Consider the following 15,685-nt stretch of genomic DNA (forward strand, 5'->3'; position numbering starts at 1 on the left):
AAGTAATTCCCGTCTTGCCCGCTCCACAGCAAAGAGCAGTCGACTACAGTCTGGTAAAAAAAAAAGACATACCAAAATGTACACTCATGCAATTGTATGGGATACCGAGCCTGTTATGTTTTTTTTATTGCCAAGCTTAGCATAGATAATGCTCGTACAGTCGACAGTACAGGTATACGGACGAAGCTTGGACTGGACGTTTCATCGACGACCTCAAGGTATTACCTAGATGTTTTTTTTGTTTTCGTATAGTTGGCCTCGACGTTCGTTTTAGAGCAACTTGCGTAGGGGATTACCATTTCTCAAAGCCGATTTTTTCGTTGTACCAGCAAAGCACCGAGGCCATAACTCCTTTGCATCGGTGTGAACTTTGGTGTCGGCATGCCCTTCAAACTGGGCACCAGTGATAGCGGGGGTCGATGTCCGCAACGTTTCTTCTAAGGAGTTTTTCCCACGTGATTGTTACGTGTTCTCGCACGACGTGCGGCTTGCTCCAAAGATGCATAGTGCTCTGAACACACTGCTGGCCCAGCGACATGGAGCTTACCTTTCAGTTCTTAACAATCAAGTTCCGTTCAGATTCGTCACTGATCAGCCGTCATAGCAACGCAGCATTCAGGCGTTCTGAAACGGTTCTGTATAACATTTCACCGACGTTTTCGTGCATCCACTGTAAGCGCTGGGGTCGGGCATGTCAAAAGGGGTAGGTGGCCCATGCCGTCGTCTGACTCATCCACGCTAAAGACGTTCTTGAAGGGAGCAACATGTTCGCACCGAGAACGAGGAGTACCGGGTCTATTTAGAGTATCTACATGGAGAGCCGAGAACGTTACATCTCATTAGTCTAGCATGACTTAAGTGAAGCACCCCGAGGAGCTGAAAACAGCTGCTTAGAACCCCCTCTCTCCTCCCTAGATCCCTAGGCCAGGGAAGCTGCAGTTCAACCTTGTTCTAATCGAAGCGTCCAAAGTTGTCGAAGGACCCTCGTTGAGGACGAGGGTTGACAGACTGACTCACGCATCTTTGTTTCACTGAACACACAGAAAGGAGGAGGGGTGGGGGGCTTCGTAGACAAAGGTTGTCATGCTTGACTTAATCTGGCGCGTCTTGTTTGCTGGGATGACCCCGCAGTTAACTGGGGCGTTTGTGAAACGACCCCGGCGGTTACCTTGGTCCGTAATGGAACGCCGTCAAACACTCTTTTCCAGGTGTTTTTCTTGCTCTGATTGGTCCGTGAAGGCGACAGTGAACCAGCTAACAATACTCTCGCCTTGCGGGCGTCAGTAGTGTGTCCGTGAGAGAGGCAGTGTCAGCTTTACAAAGCGATTCGTCGTAGTGAGCTAGGGCTAGGAGAGGCTAGAAGATCACTGCACCATCTGGCCGATCGTAACACCACTCACTCCACGTACGAACATTCAATGTGTTCTAGTACTCGGCCGGGGCAAAGGTGGGAAACCACCTTTGCTAGACCTTGCTGTAGCTCGTATTGCAATGCAGGCGTAGCTGTCATAACGACAGTTTTACGAAATCATTGTCCAAATGTGCAAAGGCGTGATCTAATGCATACATTCTGTTCTACGCCAGCAGATGCCTTGTATAGCCATCGCCTTCTTTGTGTCTTGTTTGGTAATTCTGATGTCTACATTCTGCGCGCAGAGCAGGATTGCGCAGTTTATGCGCAGAACCGTTCGGTACACACGGGACACCAAGATGGGTCTTTCCTTCGAGCTCGGCACACTCGTCTACACTTTGAAGAAGGCTTATGCGGGCAACATCGTCACGGACGAAATGGTCAACGCTGAGTGCACCGTACTCTTTGTCACCAGCCTGGACGTTGCGGTAAGTCTACCATATTTCTTCCCCGCCCGCGAGTTCAGCTTCCCAACCTGCGAATTGCTAATTTTTACCGCTTCAAAAGTGCTTAGGGGAGGAGATTTGCTCAATCTGCGCTGGGTCGCAGCTGAAGCAAGCGTGTAGCTTCCTATAGGCTGTACAAACCGTATACCGGTGTAATCGAAATTGCCGTTTGCGTGAAGAGAAAAAGAAAGCTCGTAAGCTTACGTCGCCTTGCAGAAGAACAGTCCAATTTCCAGCAGGCTGGATTTCAGATTTGATTGGAGTCTGGGTGGAGGTTGAACTGGAGTTGACTGAAAGGCGCTTGGAGATCACTCGGGTACACTTTTGTCCCGCATGCAGTGGACACTAATATACTGCGGCTGCTGCAGCTGTTGCTGATCATCAAATCTGGGGACAGCGGCGCTTTTTTTGCTTTTCGCCCCGGATCGACATGCGGCCGCCTCGGCCGTGATCGAGCCCGCGTACTCGAGCTTAGCAGTGCACGGCCATCGCCACAGCTACTGCGTCAGGTCGTTATTAGCAGCTCAGAATGCGGCATCAATGTCGATGGGATGAAGCTTACGGGCCACGCTGCGTCGCTGTTGCTAAAGCAGCCTCCAAATTTCATCGACGCCCCCTATGCGTTGACCCCAAGAAGATTGAACCGGCATAACGTTTTGGTGCAGCGAGCGGCCATGCGTTCTGATTTCTGTAAGCTCGAGGCAAGCAGAGATAAACTGAACTTTGCCTGTTTAAGCCACAGCTGCACGTTTGAAGCGGCGAAGTTCGGGCCAAATGTGATCACTACTCGGCTGTTCTTTTTCAGCCTTGCAAGGCGGATTTGCTGCTTAGGCGAGTTGAGCTGTTCGAAGACGTCAACGTGGCACAAGTGAAAGGCGATAAGAAGAAGGCCATGTTCTTCGAGAGCGAAGACACCCTCAGAAGAAAGGTAAGCCCGTACACATCTAATGCATACGCCAAGAATATTTCTTTTTCTCTATGCTTGTGCGCGCGCCTTTGGGTTCTTCGGAGTGGCAGACGACGGGCGTCACGTCACGTGAGCCTAAACGCAGAAGGACGCGGAAGTTGAGTGACATGGCGGATTAGTGCGGTCGCGAGTGACAAATGCCAACGAGACCGCGTTGCCGCCGTGATATGTACAGGCGCGGCCACTGTTAAGAGGTACCACGCGCGTGGCCGCGCTCATCGGATCACCAAGTGGGCGCCGCGAGAAGTATTGCGGCGCAAGCACAATCAGCGCCAGAGGCGGAGTTAGCTTCGCGTCGTCTGCTACGGTTCCTCCGACTTCACCACACGCGCTCTGGTACATAAGACTGTAGTCATGGTGCTCGAAAGGAAGGAGACCTTCATCTAAGCTTCATCTGCGGCCGTGGTCTGGGTTTCTTCGTATTTTCCATATATTAAATCTCAAGCATAGATTTATAAGTATGCCTTGTTTGTCGTGTGATTTTTTACTTCCTTAGCAAGCGAATTCTGAAATCCGCCATCTCTGACAAAAGGGGCCATTTAGTAGTAGAAGGCGCAGTTAAATACTTTAGGTGTACAGCATGCCTACGTGCTTTGACAGTTGATTTAGAATACTACCCGTTGACGCGCCATCGCTACAGGGTTTGTGTACTCCAAAGCGAAGAGCGCAATCTAGGTTTCGCTGCTCGCGGCAAAGTGGGAGGAATCTTAGCAGACGACGCACAGCTAACTGCGCCTCTGGCACTGATTGCGCTTGCGCCGCAATGCTTGGTGCGGCGCCCGTCGTAGAGCGAATGGGGACGATTTGTTTTTTTTTTGTTGTTGTTGTTAAGAGATCGTGCGTGCAGCGGGAAGTGCCTAAAGCGTGTCAGAAAATATATTTAGTGAACTTTTCATGTCAGGCCCTTGCTTGTGTATCTACTTATTTAACTTGGAAATACGTAGTGAGATGTTAAGGGGTTTTAAATTTTTGTGACAGTATAACGTTGTAAACCCTGCTCAATGCGCAACACGTATCAAGCCGAGTCCCCCGTGTATCCGCAATAAATCCAACAAGTGCATTCATGGCTCGCCACGGTGCGGCCACGCTGTCCGCTCCCTGTTGGCAGTTTTGTTCATATTGCGGTTGTCTTGCGCTACACCGTTAGGCACCGTACTACTTTCTACTCGAACGCGCGTGCCGCATTTACTGAATTACAATATGTGCGTCGCTTATGATAGTGTACCCCTTCGGACCTACAAAAACGCGCAGGCATTTATGTACAGATGCCATAATTTAAACGCCACGACGTACCGGTGGTCTGAAGGAAGACTAAACAAACGTTGCTGGCGCCGTCATGCAGAGATGACGCACCCTGTGACGCAAAAGTGCGCATGAAGACTGTTGGGCAACAAGGAAGATCGCGCGAGCTAAGGAGAACAGAAAGAAAATGAAGTTACCAGTTCTGCTTGCTGAGGGACGTGCAGAGTTTTCTTTTTACTAGTACTTTTTTGGTGCCGAATTGCCCTAGCTACCGTTCTCGGACATTGCGACAACTCCAGGGATGTACGAATGGATCGACTCAAACCCAAGTGGTCGGCCGAGTGAAGCCTGCTCGCAAAATGTGTCAACGAAGAGAACGCTCGACACCGACTCTAGACTTACCAAGCTGAGTTCCATGCTGTTGCAGCAGTGATAGAACTTTTCATTTCTGTGCAACCCTTTGTGAGAGGTCTTGAAATCGCGCTACGTTATGAAGCCGGAGCCGCAACTTCCATGGCAAGTTTAAAGACTACCAAAGGGACTATTATTACTTTCTTTCGTCGTCAGCGACGTCACGATATGACCCCGAGGTAGCTTCTTTTGTAGCGCCGCAGACAAATGTTCGATCGGCGGGACCTAAGCTACTAAGGTGTCTTGTGGAGTCATTAGTAAATGGTTACCGCTGTGCGAGAAGTTTGCAATCGTCATTGACATGGGTCTTTCATTCAGCTTGATGTTAAGTTTCATTATCATGAACACTACCTTTGCAGCCATTGCCAGCTTGCAGGTGTCTGAGGTCTATTACGAAGATGCGGTGGACATGTGTTCCACCGCATCATGTGACACGTTTGGCATCGAGCTGAAACAATTAGTTGCGTTCGCTTGTTGCGTTTCATTCGTCATTCGCTGTTCCTGCATTGAGAGCGACGTCAGGTATGGTGCCCTATGACGTCCTTTAAAGTCGTGTAAGAGGAGTGTAAGGTCTTAAGGTAAGCACGACATCATATGCATATATGCTGATATGCATAGTGCTGAGACATGTTCCGTCAGCTCTGGTGGTTTCGTGTCATCGAAGTCATTGTGACAACAAGGCCTCGAACGCTACAGAAGACGACTGATGCAAAAATTCAAGGAATGATCTCGTTTGTTCAATTGGAGGCAGCGAGACAGGAAAAAAACTCGTTCCTTGGATGATTGCGTTTTTAAGCGCAGTATATCTTTCAGTGACTAGGGTCCAACTAAACAATGTCGAGATGTGTCAGACAATGCGTCTGTCTATTCAAAATAAGGCGAAGCACCGTTCGTAGCAAATGTATTGATTTCACAAACGTGTGCAGCTCATTTCTGAAAACTGCGAGTACACGTTCAAAGAGAAGTTGCATGCCTCCATTGACAATTGGAGCATAGGATGTGTCTATGGGACGCACTTACACGGTAAGCCTTTAGGGTACAACGGAAGCAACATTGCACATGGCAACGAATCTGCTCTTTTGGTCAGTCGCACTGCGATGCTTCTTCTTCTGCAGCTGCCCGTATGTCATTGAGTGAATGCATTGACAAAGACATCAACTGAAACTCGGACGTCCTGGCGCTTTTTCTGAGATTGCGATGATTCCGCATAGAACTCAGCGTTGAGATCCAGAATGCATTGTTTAATGTATATATAACAGAGAAAGATCGCGGTGCCTTCAGGTTTTTCAAGTATTTGGGCCGGCCTATTGGAACGCTTCGGACAAGTTGAAAACGTGGCGAATTGCTCATGTTCCGTTTGGCGCCACTTCAAGCGTGTGGTCGAAGTCATCAGTTTTTAGACTCGCATAGCCAATCCTGTTATAGACACCACGTACAATTAAACGGTAGCTTATGCACAGAAGCTCCACTAGTCAGCAGGTAGGCTAGATTCTTCTTTCCTGGACAACAGCTCCACATAGGTAAATATTATGTCTGATATTTTTCACTCTGTTTGACAGAAATTGCTTCCGCTTCGCTGTGTCGCCTTTTACCCACGACACCGTGACTATGAAATCGGACCACAGTGTACATTGGAACTCGAAGTGAGTGAGGGCACTTGAGACGTAACTAAGCAGCCTTCCTTTGATCGAGGCTTCTAGGAGCTCCAGCCGTGGTAGTGTCGTTGTCTTGTTAGGTGTGACTCGTGATTTGCTGATAAGCAGCATGGGTGTCACTGAGCCGCTCGGTATGACGTAGAGAGCTGCGCCGTACGCCGGAGGGCTTGCATCGCAAAATAAGTGCAAATAACACTCTGGGAAATTTGGTCCTGCTTTCAAGATAGCGCATAATGAAAACGCTCTTCAATAATGATAGTTGGCACACCAATACATGCCATTCTACTTGTATACCTTGTGGTAGCCGTTTCTCCGAGCCTATTCCTAGTGTACATAACTTCTGGAAGATCCTGATGGCAATGGTAAATGACGCAGCAAGCTCCACTGGGTCGAACATCCGTGAAGCAGCCTGAAGCACGAAACGCTTGGACTGTTCTTTCATAAAGTCGAGGTTTGTCAAGAGAGAGGGAGAGCACCCGTGTGTGGTTTCAATGCAATTCCAAGTACTTTCACGCTTTTCTCTTTGAGGACAGACAGTTCTTCGGGTGCCGACTGTTCCTCGCCTATCTGAGCTGGTCACCAGGAGTGCATCAGGTCATCTGAGTTCGTCGCCCATTTCCGTAGCGCTCTTCTTGCCTCCTATACAGCGGAATTGAAGTGCTTTATCGTCTGAGTCTGCTTGAGCCCTTAGGTTATCCACGTAGAACGGCTTGCGGAGAAGTCTCGCGCTACTTACTTTGCTTGAAGGCACACTCTCTAGATGGTGGAGCATAGTCGCTGTCAGGAGAGAGGGGTTACATGTTGATCCGTATGGCACTCGCGTCATTCTCCATTGCTGCATCTCCTCTTCTGAGAAAGACACTGCTTTTGTTTTCTCCAAACCGGAGAAATTGGAATGCGTCTCTACCTTTCTCTGCTATTGAGACGAAGGAATGCTTTCTCTTTGTCAACTGGCAGAGCTTTGCGGTACGTTCTGTGGCCGCGTGATCTAGTTAGATCGCGGGGCCATCTTATAGCGTGGCCGGGAAAGTTTACTTTTGTCATCCTATTGATGACTCTATATGTGTGGAACCTCTAAATTCACCAAGGCGTTTGATTTGGGAGGTACGAAAGAACACGTCTCGCAAGCGCGCTGCGTTTCGTACATATTAAGGTTCAGGTTGACCACTGGCGAAGTTCGAGATTTCACCGCATCTTCGTCTCCTGGCAGAGAGCGACGTTTTGATGAAAATGACCCGAACGACTCGTCGTGGGTTTTGCTTACTATGACGCATGCGTCTGAGGATTTAAGAGAAGGAAGTAGCACGGGGTCGAAGAACAGCTGGACGAATATCTTCTGCCCGTGATGATGTGCCGGCAAGTGCTAGGAAGAACACCGCGCCGTGTTCAAGCTTATGCATTCTTTATCTTCGCGAGGTTTACACACGACAGCGTCACTGCAACTTCTTAGGCAACGGAAAGAGCGACCACGAGCTTGAGAGTCCAGCCTGGGAGAAAAAGGTCGAGGTGTTTTGGATCGACTAACTTCGATGTACAAGCAGTGCATGTGAGGGTTAGGGGGAGGAAGGGGCAGAGGCGTAGTATGTGAAGGAGACAAAAAGAACCGTTTCATAGGCTGCACCTTATGCAGGTTCACTCAAAGACAAAAGTATCAGAAATGTCACCTACACGGCATGTACAGATGTTACTGCACCTAACAAATCAAAGTGTCAGGTTTCTTGTCCAGCTTTTGCGACTTTCCCCTCAATATCTTTCGTCGTCGTATTAAGACGCACATCTACTTTATTTCTTACTTGCTTCACAATCTTAAAAAGATACTGTTACTCAGTATAGCAGGTTGTATTTGTTGTCGCAAGCGTTAGCGTCAGCAACTATTTCTGAGGCCTCTTTACTGTTATAGTAATTTCCGAGATCTCGGAGGCGACATTTGTCATTCAACCAGTGCATGCTAGATGGCGACACATTTCCACGTCGCCGAAAACTCAGAGGCTTCATACGTGCAGCTTGGTAGCGGGTTCACTAGAGCTTGAATGAATAACTGATGAGCAAGAGTACGCATGCCAGTGACGCCATTTGGAAGGTATACGTGGAATCACGCTTGCAGTTACTTTCACCCGCAGGATTTGCCGAAAGGAGGCATCTTTTTCTTACAACTCACAATAGTAGAAATTACTGTAGAGAAAAAAAAAATGGTTTCTTTGTCGGCATGCAGATTTCCGCCGTTCGAACTGCATCTGCATTTCATTCGTTGAAAAGATTTGCTTATCAGCAGAAAGTGCGGAAACCGCGAGAACATTTGGTGTAGCGTGGATATCCTTAACGATTATTTGTTCCCTGTGCATTCGTACCGCCCCTCTGCAACGCTTCTTTTATGAAAAACTTTATTTAGCAAGATTTAAGCCTTGAAGTCACGCGTGATTTACATGGAGCCAATATGCGTTAATGCGCCTTTGGGAACGTCTTAACGCGCTCTTATCATAGTTTCGCCACAATACGCAAGGGGGAAGTTGTAAAAGAGAACAAAAAAGTGTTTTGCCGCTGAGTAGAAAGAAAATAAAAAATTGGCCGACGATTGCACTCCTTGGTAACGCGATCTTTGAGCGCAGCTGCTTCCTTATTGCAGCAACAGTCAAACGCATACAGGACACTCAGTGCCGCACGGAGGCTGTTCTGCGTTTCGGATTGGGCAGCACACACCTCGATCCGCCTCTATCGAGCAGGCGCTGCGTGGACGCGCTATCGCGCCATATTGTAGTGGGTCACCGCCGCGAAGATGGGGGCGGGGGGTATTGATAAGCGGTCACACTCATTCACTCACAGACAGGCCTCAGTGTGGCCGCACAAGGTCGGGGAGGGAAGTAGAAGTAAGGGAACGAAGCGCTATACGCTTAAACCCCATGAGCGCGATTTTGTGCGCGACAGCGATGAGTGACGGCTTCGGGCGAGGGATCGGGCCGTCGCTTGAACAGATCGCTCGGTCTTGTCGCGCGATCGCTCGGTTCTGCTTTATTTGTGGCTCGTCGCCCGGCAATGCTGTGAGTGACTAGGCAATAGCGCGAAGCCATAACTGGATGTGCGCAATTCAAGCACTTCCGATTGCCGCACGGAAAGAGCAAAAAAAACTATTGAATTTTTACACGTGCAAAGGGAAGAACCTACTGGAAGACCTTCAGAAATATTTTATGCTGCTTTTTACAGTAAAACACATCAACTTAATTTAATAAAGCACCGGCCACGCTAGTTACGGCGCCTATATTGCTACCCTCATACCGACAACACTGGGGAGACGTCGCTCGAAGTCATCGCTCGCATGGGGTACGACTTGTAGGCGACGAAGCGAACGCGACAGCCATATCCATCGCGTCGCTTGTCGCTGTCGCGCACAAGATCGCTTGCATGGGGTTCATACTTAAATCTTTCGAGTCACCGCAAGGATACTGCGCCAGGTAAGGGGAGGTATAGGGCATGAGTGGAGGCGGGTAAATGACAGCGAGGCGCAAGCACTGTCAGAGGCGACAAATGCCACTGAGGAACGCTGCCCGCAAACGGGGAAGCGAGAGACACGGCTGAGAGCCGTACGGCCACGCGACGCGGAGACGGAGGAGTGGAGAGCCGTGGACCACGCGCGGCAAGGAGCGCCCGCCGCCGGCACCGCGGCAGTGCCGCGACAGCGGGAGAAGGAACGGCGATGGCGGAATGGACGGTAGCGGCGAGAGTCGCCGCAAGGGCGCTGCGCGGAGGAGGGGGGGGGGGGGCGAGAGGATAGGCGAGAGCACGTCATCCGGCTTTGGAGGACAAGGGCAGAGCAAGACTCGTGCCGCGCGCAAGAGATGGCAGGAGGAGCCCGCGGATGATGACCTTGGTTACGGCGAGGTTCAACGGCGACGCGAAACGCAGGAACGGGCGCTAAAGAGCTACGCTCTAAAAAAATATCTGTACGGCCTTCCAATCCGGGAAGCTTCGCAGTCTAAAAAAATTATCCCGTTGCAGAGGTCGAGGAATGGCCCAATGTTTTCTTCTCGAGAAATCCGCGGTGGTGTCGCTGGTTCGCATTACTATCGGATGGTGATTAACTCGGACTGAATCTGCGATACGCTAGCGTGTTGCAACTATCCTAGATGGGCGTTATGTCAGAGTTCAGACATAACGCGGGAACTCAAAACACAAACCCATTTTCCAGCATTTCTGTCATTGGTAGAGCGGCGACGGCCTTCTCCGAGTTTGGTGCGTGGCGGCGCGCGGGAATCTGAAAGGACACGAAGCGGCCACCGCCGGACTCGACTCTTTCCTCCGCGTGTAGGAGCGAAGAAGTCGAGTCCGGCCGTGGAAGCGGCGCGCCCGGTTCCTTGCAATACCTCCAGATGGCGCTCGCTTCTGCGGCATCGCGGCCCACGCAAGGGGCCGCGTTTCTACAAGAAAGTTGCCTTCGTGCATAGCGTTCGCCGCCAGCGTTTCCCGGTAAACATTACGGTCACATAAGCTGCAGTTGCCGCGAAGCGTTAGAAGCAGTCAGGGATCTTTTAATGCTATCGCGTTCAACTCTTAAAGGCGATACTTGAGCGTCCTCCATTTTTTTTCGTTGCTGAGGAAGCTTTCTTTCGGAAAAGCTTATGGGGAGTATTTTGTAGCTTTGTGCTACACTCTGGCAGATCACGTTCTCCTCTTTCTTGAATGTCTTGCACAAAGCCCCTTGTTGGTTGCCGCTGAACTATGGAAACCTAGCCGACGCATCGCCCAGCCTGCAGGCGCACATTCAAATGCATGACTGACAGGCGGCTAGACTGTGTTCTGTAGGTGAGCTGCCTAACGTGCCTTTCCGGGTGCGCGCGCAGTGCCTCAAACTGGCCCACAATTCCAGCGACCTGCGGCCGGACATGTCCTTGTTGCTGGTGAACGCCCACCTCGGTGACCCCACCAACAGCTGCCCCGGTCTCGACGGTCGTGAAAGGGGCGAGATGTTTTGGCGTATCCAAGTGGTCAAGGCAGCGCTCAATATAACGTGACGCCGAGCCGTGAGCATGCAGCTTGCGAGAAGGTCCGGACTGTGTGGCGCCAGGGTCGGAGTGCTTCCGTGTGCCTTGTCACATTTTGTGCGTTAAAGTGATACCGCCTGGGAAACTGCATTTCTTTTCTCGCCGTCGTCACTTAGGCTAACCAAACTATATTATATTTTCTGTCGTCCATGTATTCCGCGCATTTTTTAACCCAGTCTCTCTGACCGAATGGCTGACAGCAGGCAGCGTTGCTTTTTAAGGAATTTAAGCCTATGGAACCATTTTAACCATGGCGAAGAGACCAACGAAATGCGCGGGCGTGGTAATAGCCGATTCATTAGGGGTGCACTGATAGCCGCGTGTACGTCCACCTCGTGAGAACAGAAGCCCAAGCGTCGCTAACGCAAGCATGGTGCCCTTCGCTATTGGTGGTCAGCCGCTGTGCATGGCTGACGCGCAGAGAACGTTGCCAGATCAAATGAGTCGTTACACAATATGCCCCGTCGTGTTCTAGCACCTATCCGAAAGTGTAGATCACACAAACAGCAAAAAGCAAGAAACAAATCTCCTCGGGACGTGGCCGAAACGGTCCCGTGTACTCTGTAGAAGACATAGTATTACGCATATAGAGTAATGTTTTTGGCTGTTGTTCTGGGCCGTCACGTTAGTTATATGGATGACTGTATATCGGTAGAGAAAGCTCATTTGCCGTGTCTCCTAGGCAGAGCATATGGATGTATAACGTTGCTGATACCCGCCGTGGTATCATTCATGTATTCAGTTGGCACAGTCTTTTCGACGGTCACGCGCATGGCTGTTGCTTCGTTAGTTCAACCTTCTTTATTTAAACCCGCCGTGGTTGCTCAGTGGCTATGGTGTTGGGCTGCTGAGCGCGAGGTCGCGGGATCGAATCCCGGCCACGGCGGCAGCTTTTTGATGGAGGCGAAATGCGAAAACACCCGTGTACTTATATTTAGGTACATGTTAAAGAACCCCAGGTGGTCGAAATTTCCGGAATCCTCCACTATATACGGCGTGCCTCATAATCAGAAAGTGGGTTGGGCACGTAAAACCCCATAATTAAAAAAAAATAACGATGCTGATATTGCGGGTCTTGTAGGTTACGTACATTGTCATGTATTAACCGCTTGGGAAGGCTGAATCTGTTGTATCTGCGAAAAAAGGGTGCCGAGATATCCCGGAGCTTATGAGTTAAATGATTTCCGACAGCCGACGACGGTATCTACACTGCAGTCATCAGCGTAAGCGGTCTTGTACCTGATATATATGTGTACATATATGTATAAGGCTAAAATAGATTGCGCTATGGCCTCTCAAGAGTTACTACTACGCCTGCGGCAGAAAGGATGTTCCACATCCGCCGCCAACGTCTGTGAGTGTTGGCGGTGGGTAACACTTCCAATGTTCCACTAGGAAATATAAGTACCCAAGAAAGTGGATGGGGAAATGGCGCTGCGGTAGCTCAATTGGTAGAGCATCGCACGCGAAATGCGAAGGGTGTGGGATCGTTCCCCACCTGCGGCAAGTTGTTTTTTCATCCACTTTCACTTCCATTAATTTATCGTTTCTCTATTGAATTTATTAGGCACAAGTAATTTCCCCTATGTTGTACTTGGTGTCAGTGTTTGTTGGCTTCTTGTGTATTACTTAAGCTATATTTCTGGTTTACCTTGATCCGGCTTAGTCTTGTATCGCTAAGTTATGGAACAAGTCGCAGTTTGTAGGCAGGTGCTGTATTCATGCGGAAATAAGATTGTGGGCGGACAACGGTCAGATATTACTGTGTCATAAGCAAGACAACTGCTTGTTGGGGCCGTAATGATATTATGAAAAGCAGAGGAACTAATCAGGGTAAATCATTGTTTGTGTTGTTTATGGAGTAAAAGTCCCCTACACTTTCATATTTTTCTAGTGGAGCTGGTCACTGGTCAAGTGAAGGAGTAGCGCCTGAAATTGATGCACAAAAGTTATCAGTATTTCGGTTACGTTCGGTCAGGTGTTACGCTGACCGATCAGCGAAATAAAAGGACGTGACGCGTTAGCGTCACGTTTCTTCCTTCGCACTCCGCTTTCTCGCGCTGGTGCAGCTCGCACTACAGTCGCTTGCGCCTCGGCGTCGCCAAACTGCTCCTGTTCTACAAGTGGATCACAGTGCTGATGCTCCCGTTCGCACACTGGAATGCCGCTCTTTAGCATCGAAACATTCAGACTGCCAGAAGCTCGCGCAGCAGCAGCACGGGCGACCATTCGGCGGCGAAAGTGCTCCGAAACTCGACCACTCCGTCGCTCGAGAGCACGCGCCTATTGCATAGGCAGTACGACCGCCCACCGCCGACCGCAAAGCACGAAAATGGTCGAACGAGGCAACGAAAGCTGTCCGCCTGAAGGAAAAAAGTCGCGGTTCCACCCGAGAGGCGAATCATTCATTGTGATTGCAACTTGGTGGACAGATAGGTATACACGAAGTAACGATAGTACTTTTATCGGCCGTAGAAACTTGTAAACGTAGGCATACTAACTAAATTAACAAGGACGTTGTCACGTGCGCACAAACGCACGTGAACACATCCCGCTCGATGACCGCAGGTAACTATCGAAACGCTGCAGTGAGGAAACGCGGCAGCAGCAGCGAGCGAATTGACCTTCGTGCAGCAGCTCGCGTCAAGGCGAGCTATAAGTCGCGAAAACGCAATGCAGCGCGTATTCTGTATCCGTCGCAGGTGGCTTTCAAGATACATCGGCCCAAGCCGCCCTGAGTAGAACATGCCTCCACTTCCACACCCCCCTCCTCGAAGCCTTGCGCGCGACTGAAGGCGGTGCGCTTCCTCCCCGCTTTCTTCCGTTGCGTGCGCGAGACTGAACCGAGATAGCCGGCTCACATTCGCGTGCTTTCGCTCGAACGTACAGCATACGGCGTGCTGCGACGATTTTAACGCGCTCGGACTTAATACGGAACCTCACGGCGACGGCGACGGCAGAAATGCGTCGGAAGTGTCCATAAATAGTTGCTGCCGCAATAAAGGAAAGTACGCGGATTCCACGTGCTGTTTTCGTTGGAGCTAAGTTTTCGTTGGAGTTTGCAAGACACTCTGTCAATGAGTGACCCAAGTGCATAGACAACCGCCGACGTGGCGTCATAGTGGCGTTGGCGTTGTGCTGCCAAGCCATCAGGCTTGGCAGCACAACGAATAAGAAAAAAAGAGAACAGAACGGCCGTGTACCGTGCATTGGGTGCACGTTGAAGAAACCCCAGGTAGTCAACAATTAATCCGGAGTCCCCCGCTACAGCGTGCCTCGTAATCTTATCGTGGCTTTAACGAGTAAAATCTCGGAATTGAATTTAATTGAATTGAAAGTATACACCACGCGACCAAGCTGGACACAATTTTTTTTTTGTCTGGAAACGCCTCTCTTAGCACAAACTTTTGAAGCTCGAACATTCGCATTCCACGGATGACGACACCAAAAGTTTGTTGATCCTCGGAGGCGTGTATTGGGGAAAATGAGTCCAACTTGGTTATCTTAAGACCTTTTGTGCGCAAAGCAACAGGGACGAAGAATAGAAGAAACACAAGAACGAGCACTCGTCCATGTGTTTCTTCTATTCGTCGTCCCTGTTTGTTTGCGCACAAAAAGCTTTAAGATGAATCAGTTCCAACTAGGCCGACTCATGTTATGCTTCAACTTTGTTATGTATTCTATTCTTGCAAGTAGGCTCTGAACAAAAAGGGCATTCTTAAGAAGATAAGTGAAACCGTCCACTAGGGGGGTCGCGGGGCTAAAATCACTACTTAGCAAAAACGATGAGCCAAAATTTGTATGTTGATTGATTTGTATTATTCAACAAATAAGCTCGTAACCGAATCTTGTGGATACCTGGGCTGTATGAATTTACCAAATCATTTTTTTTCACTTAAAGGCCAACTGCATGCAAGTAAAATATGCAATTTGGCTTAACTTGTTATAGATCAGTAGTCTATGCCACTAAAGCAATCTTGTCAACACCAGAGGGCTAGTAATTGCAAAGTTGTTGTCTTAAGAGCCTTCAAAAAGCACCTAAGCAGACGACGCGTACACCTAGTGGCTGTCGCTATGATGTACCTTCCAGCACGCCACCTCCAGGATTTTACCAGGTGCCTACTCATCTCGGAGGTCATCCCATGGGGCCACGCGCTCTGAGATGCACGCATCAGTTCCGGCGAGCGAAAATGCGACGTTTTTCTTCATTGCGGAGCTTTTCGTGACTTTACCGGTCGGATTTCAAACGTGAAATTTCGCACGGTTGCTCATATACGTGTACACTACCTTAATTCGGCGTTTCTACACTGCCCAAAATTTTTTTGCAGCTGGTCTTGTGACGGTGCCGCGCGCTTGCCCTTGAAAGCGACCGTGAACGCTGTTGACAAACCGCGACTTATTGCACAAGTCAAAGTTGATTTGAAAAAATGCCCATGTTAAAAAAGTTATTCGTTACGCTCTTTGGCGACAAGAGACCTATCGAGGCTGTAGCATAAGCTGCACAAAAGGGCTGCATAAAG

The 15,685-nt window shown here is 49.6% G+C and overlaps 1 protein-coding gene across 1 annotated transcript in view; it reads left to right on the forward strand.

The window, feature by feature from the left end:
* Positions 1-11,250, forward strand: part of LOC126518255 (uncharacterized) — a 32,285-nt gene extending 21,035 nt beyond the window's left edge. The window contains exons 6-8 of the mRNA XM_055064682.2: positions 1,657-1,839; positions 2,663-2,785; positions 10,965-11,250. Coding sequence (XP_054920657.2) covers positions 1,657-1,839; positions 2,663-2,785; positions 10,965-11,135 — 477 coding nt within the window. The 3' untranslated portion in view covers positions 11,136-11,250. The remainder of the gene's footprint in view (positions 1-1,656; positions 1,840-2,662; positions 2,786-10,964) is intronic.
* Positions 11,251-15,685: the final 4,435 nt, after the last annotated feature.

Source organism: Dermacentor andersoni, chromosome 11 (assembly GCF_023375885.2).
Source record: "Dermacentor andersoni chromosome 11, qqDerAnde1_hic_scaffold, whole genome shotgun sequence".
In the NCBI taxonomy this organism is placed as follows: Eukaryota; Metazoa; Arthropoda; class Arachnida; order Ixodida; family Ixodidae; genus Dermacentor; species Dermacentor andersoni.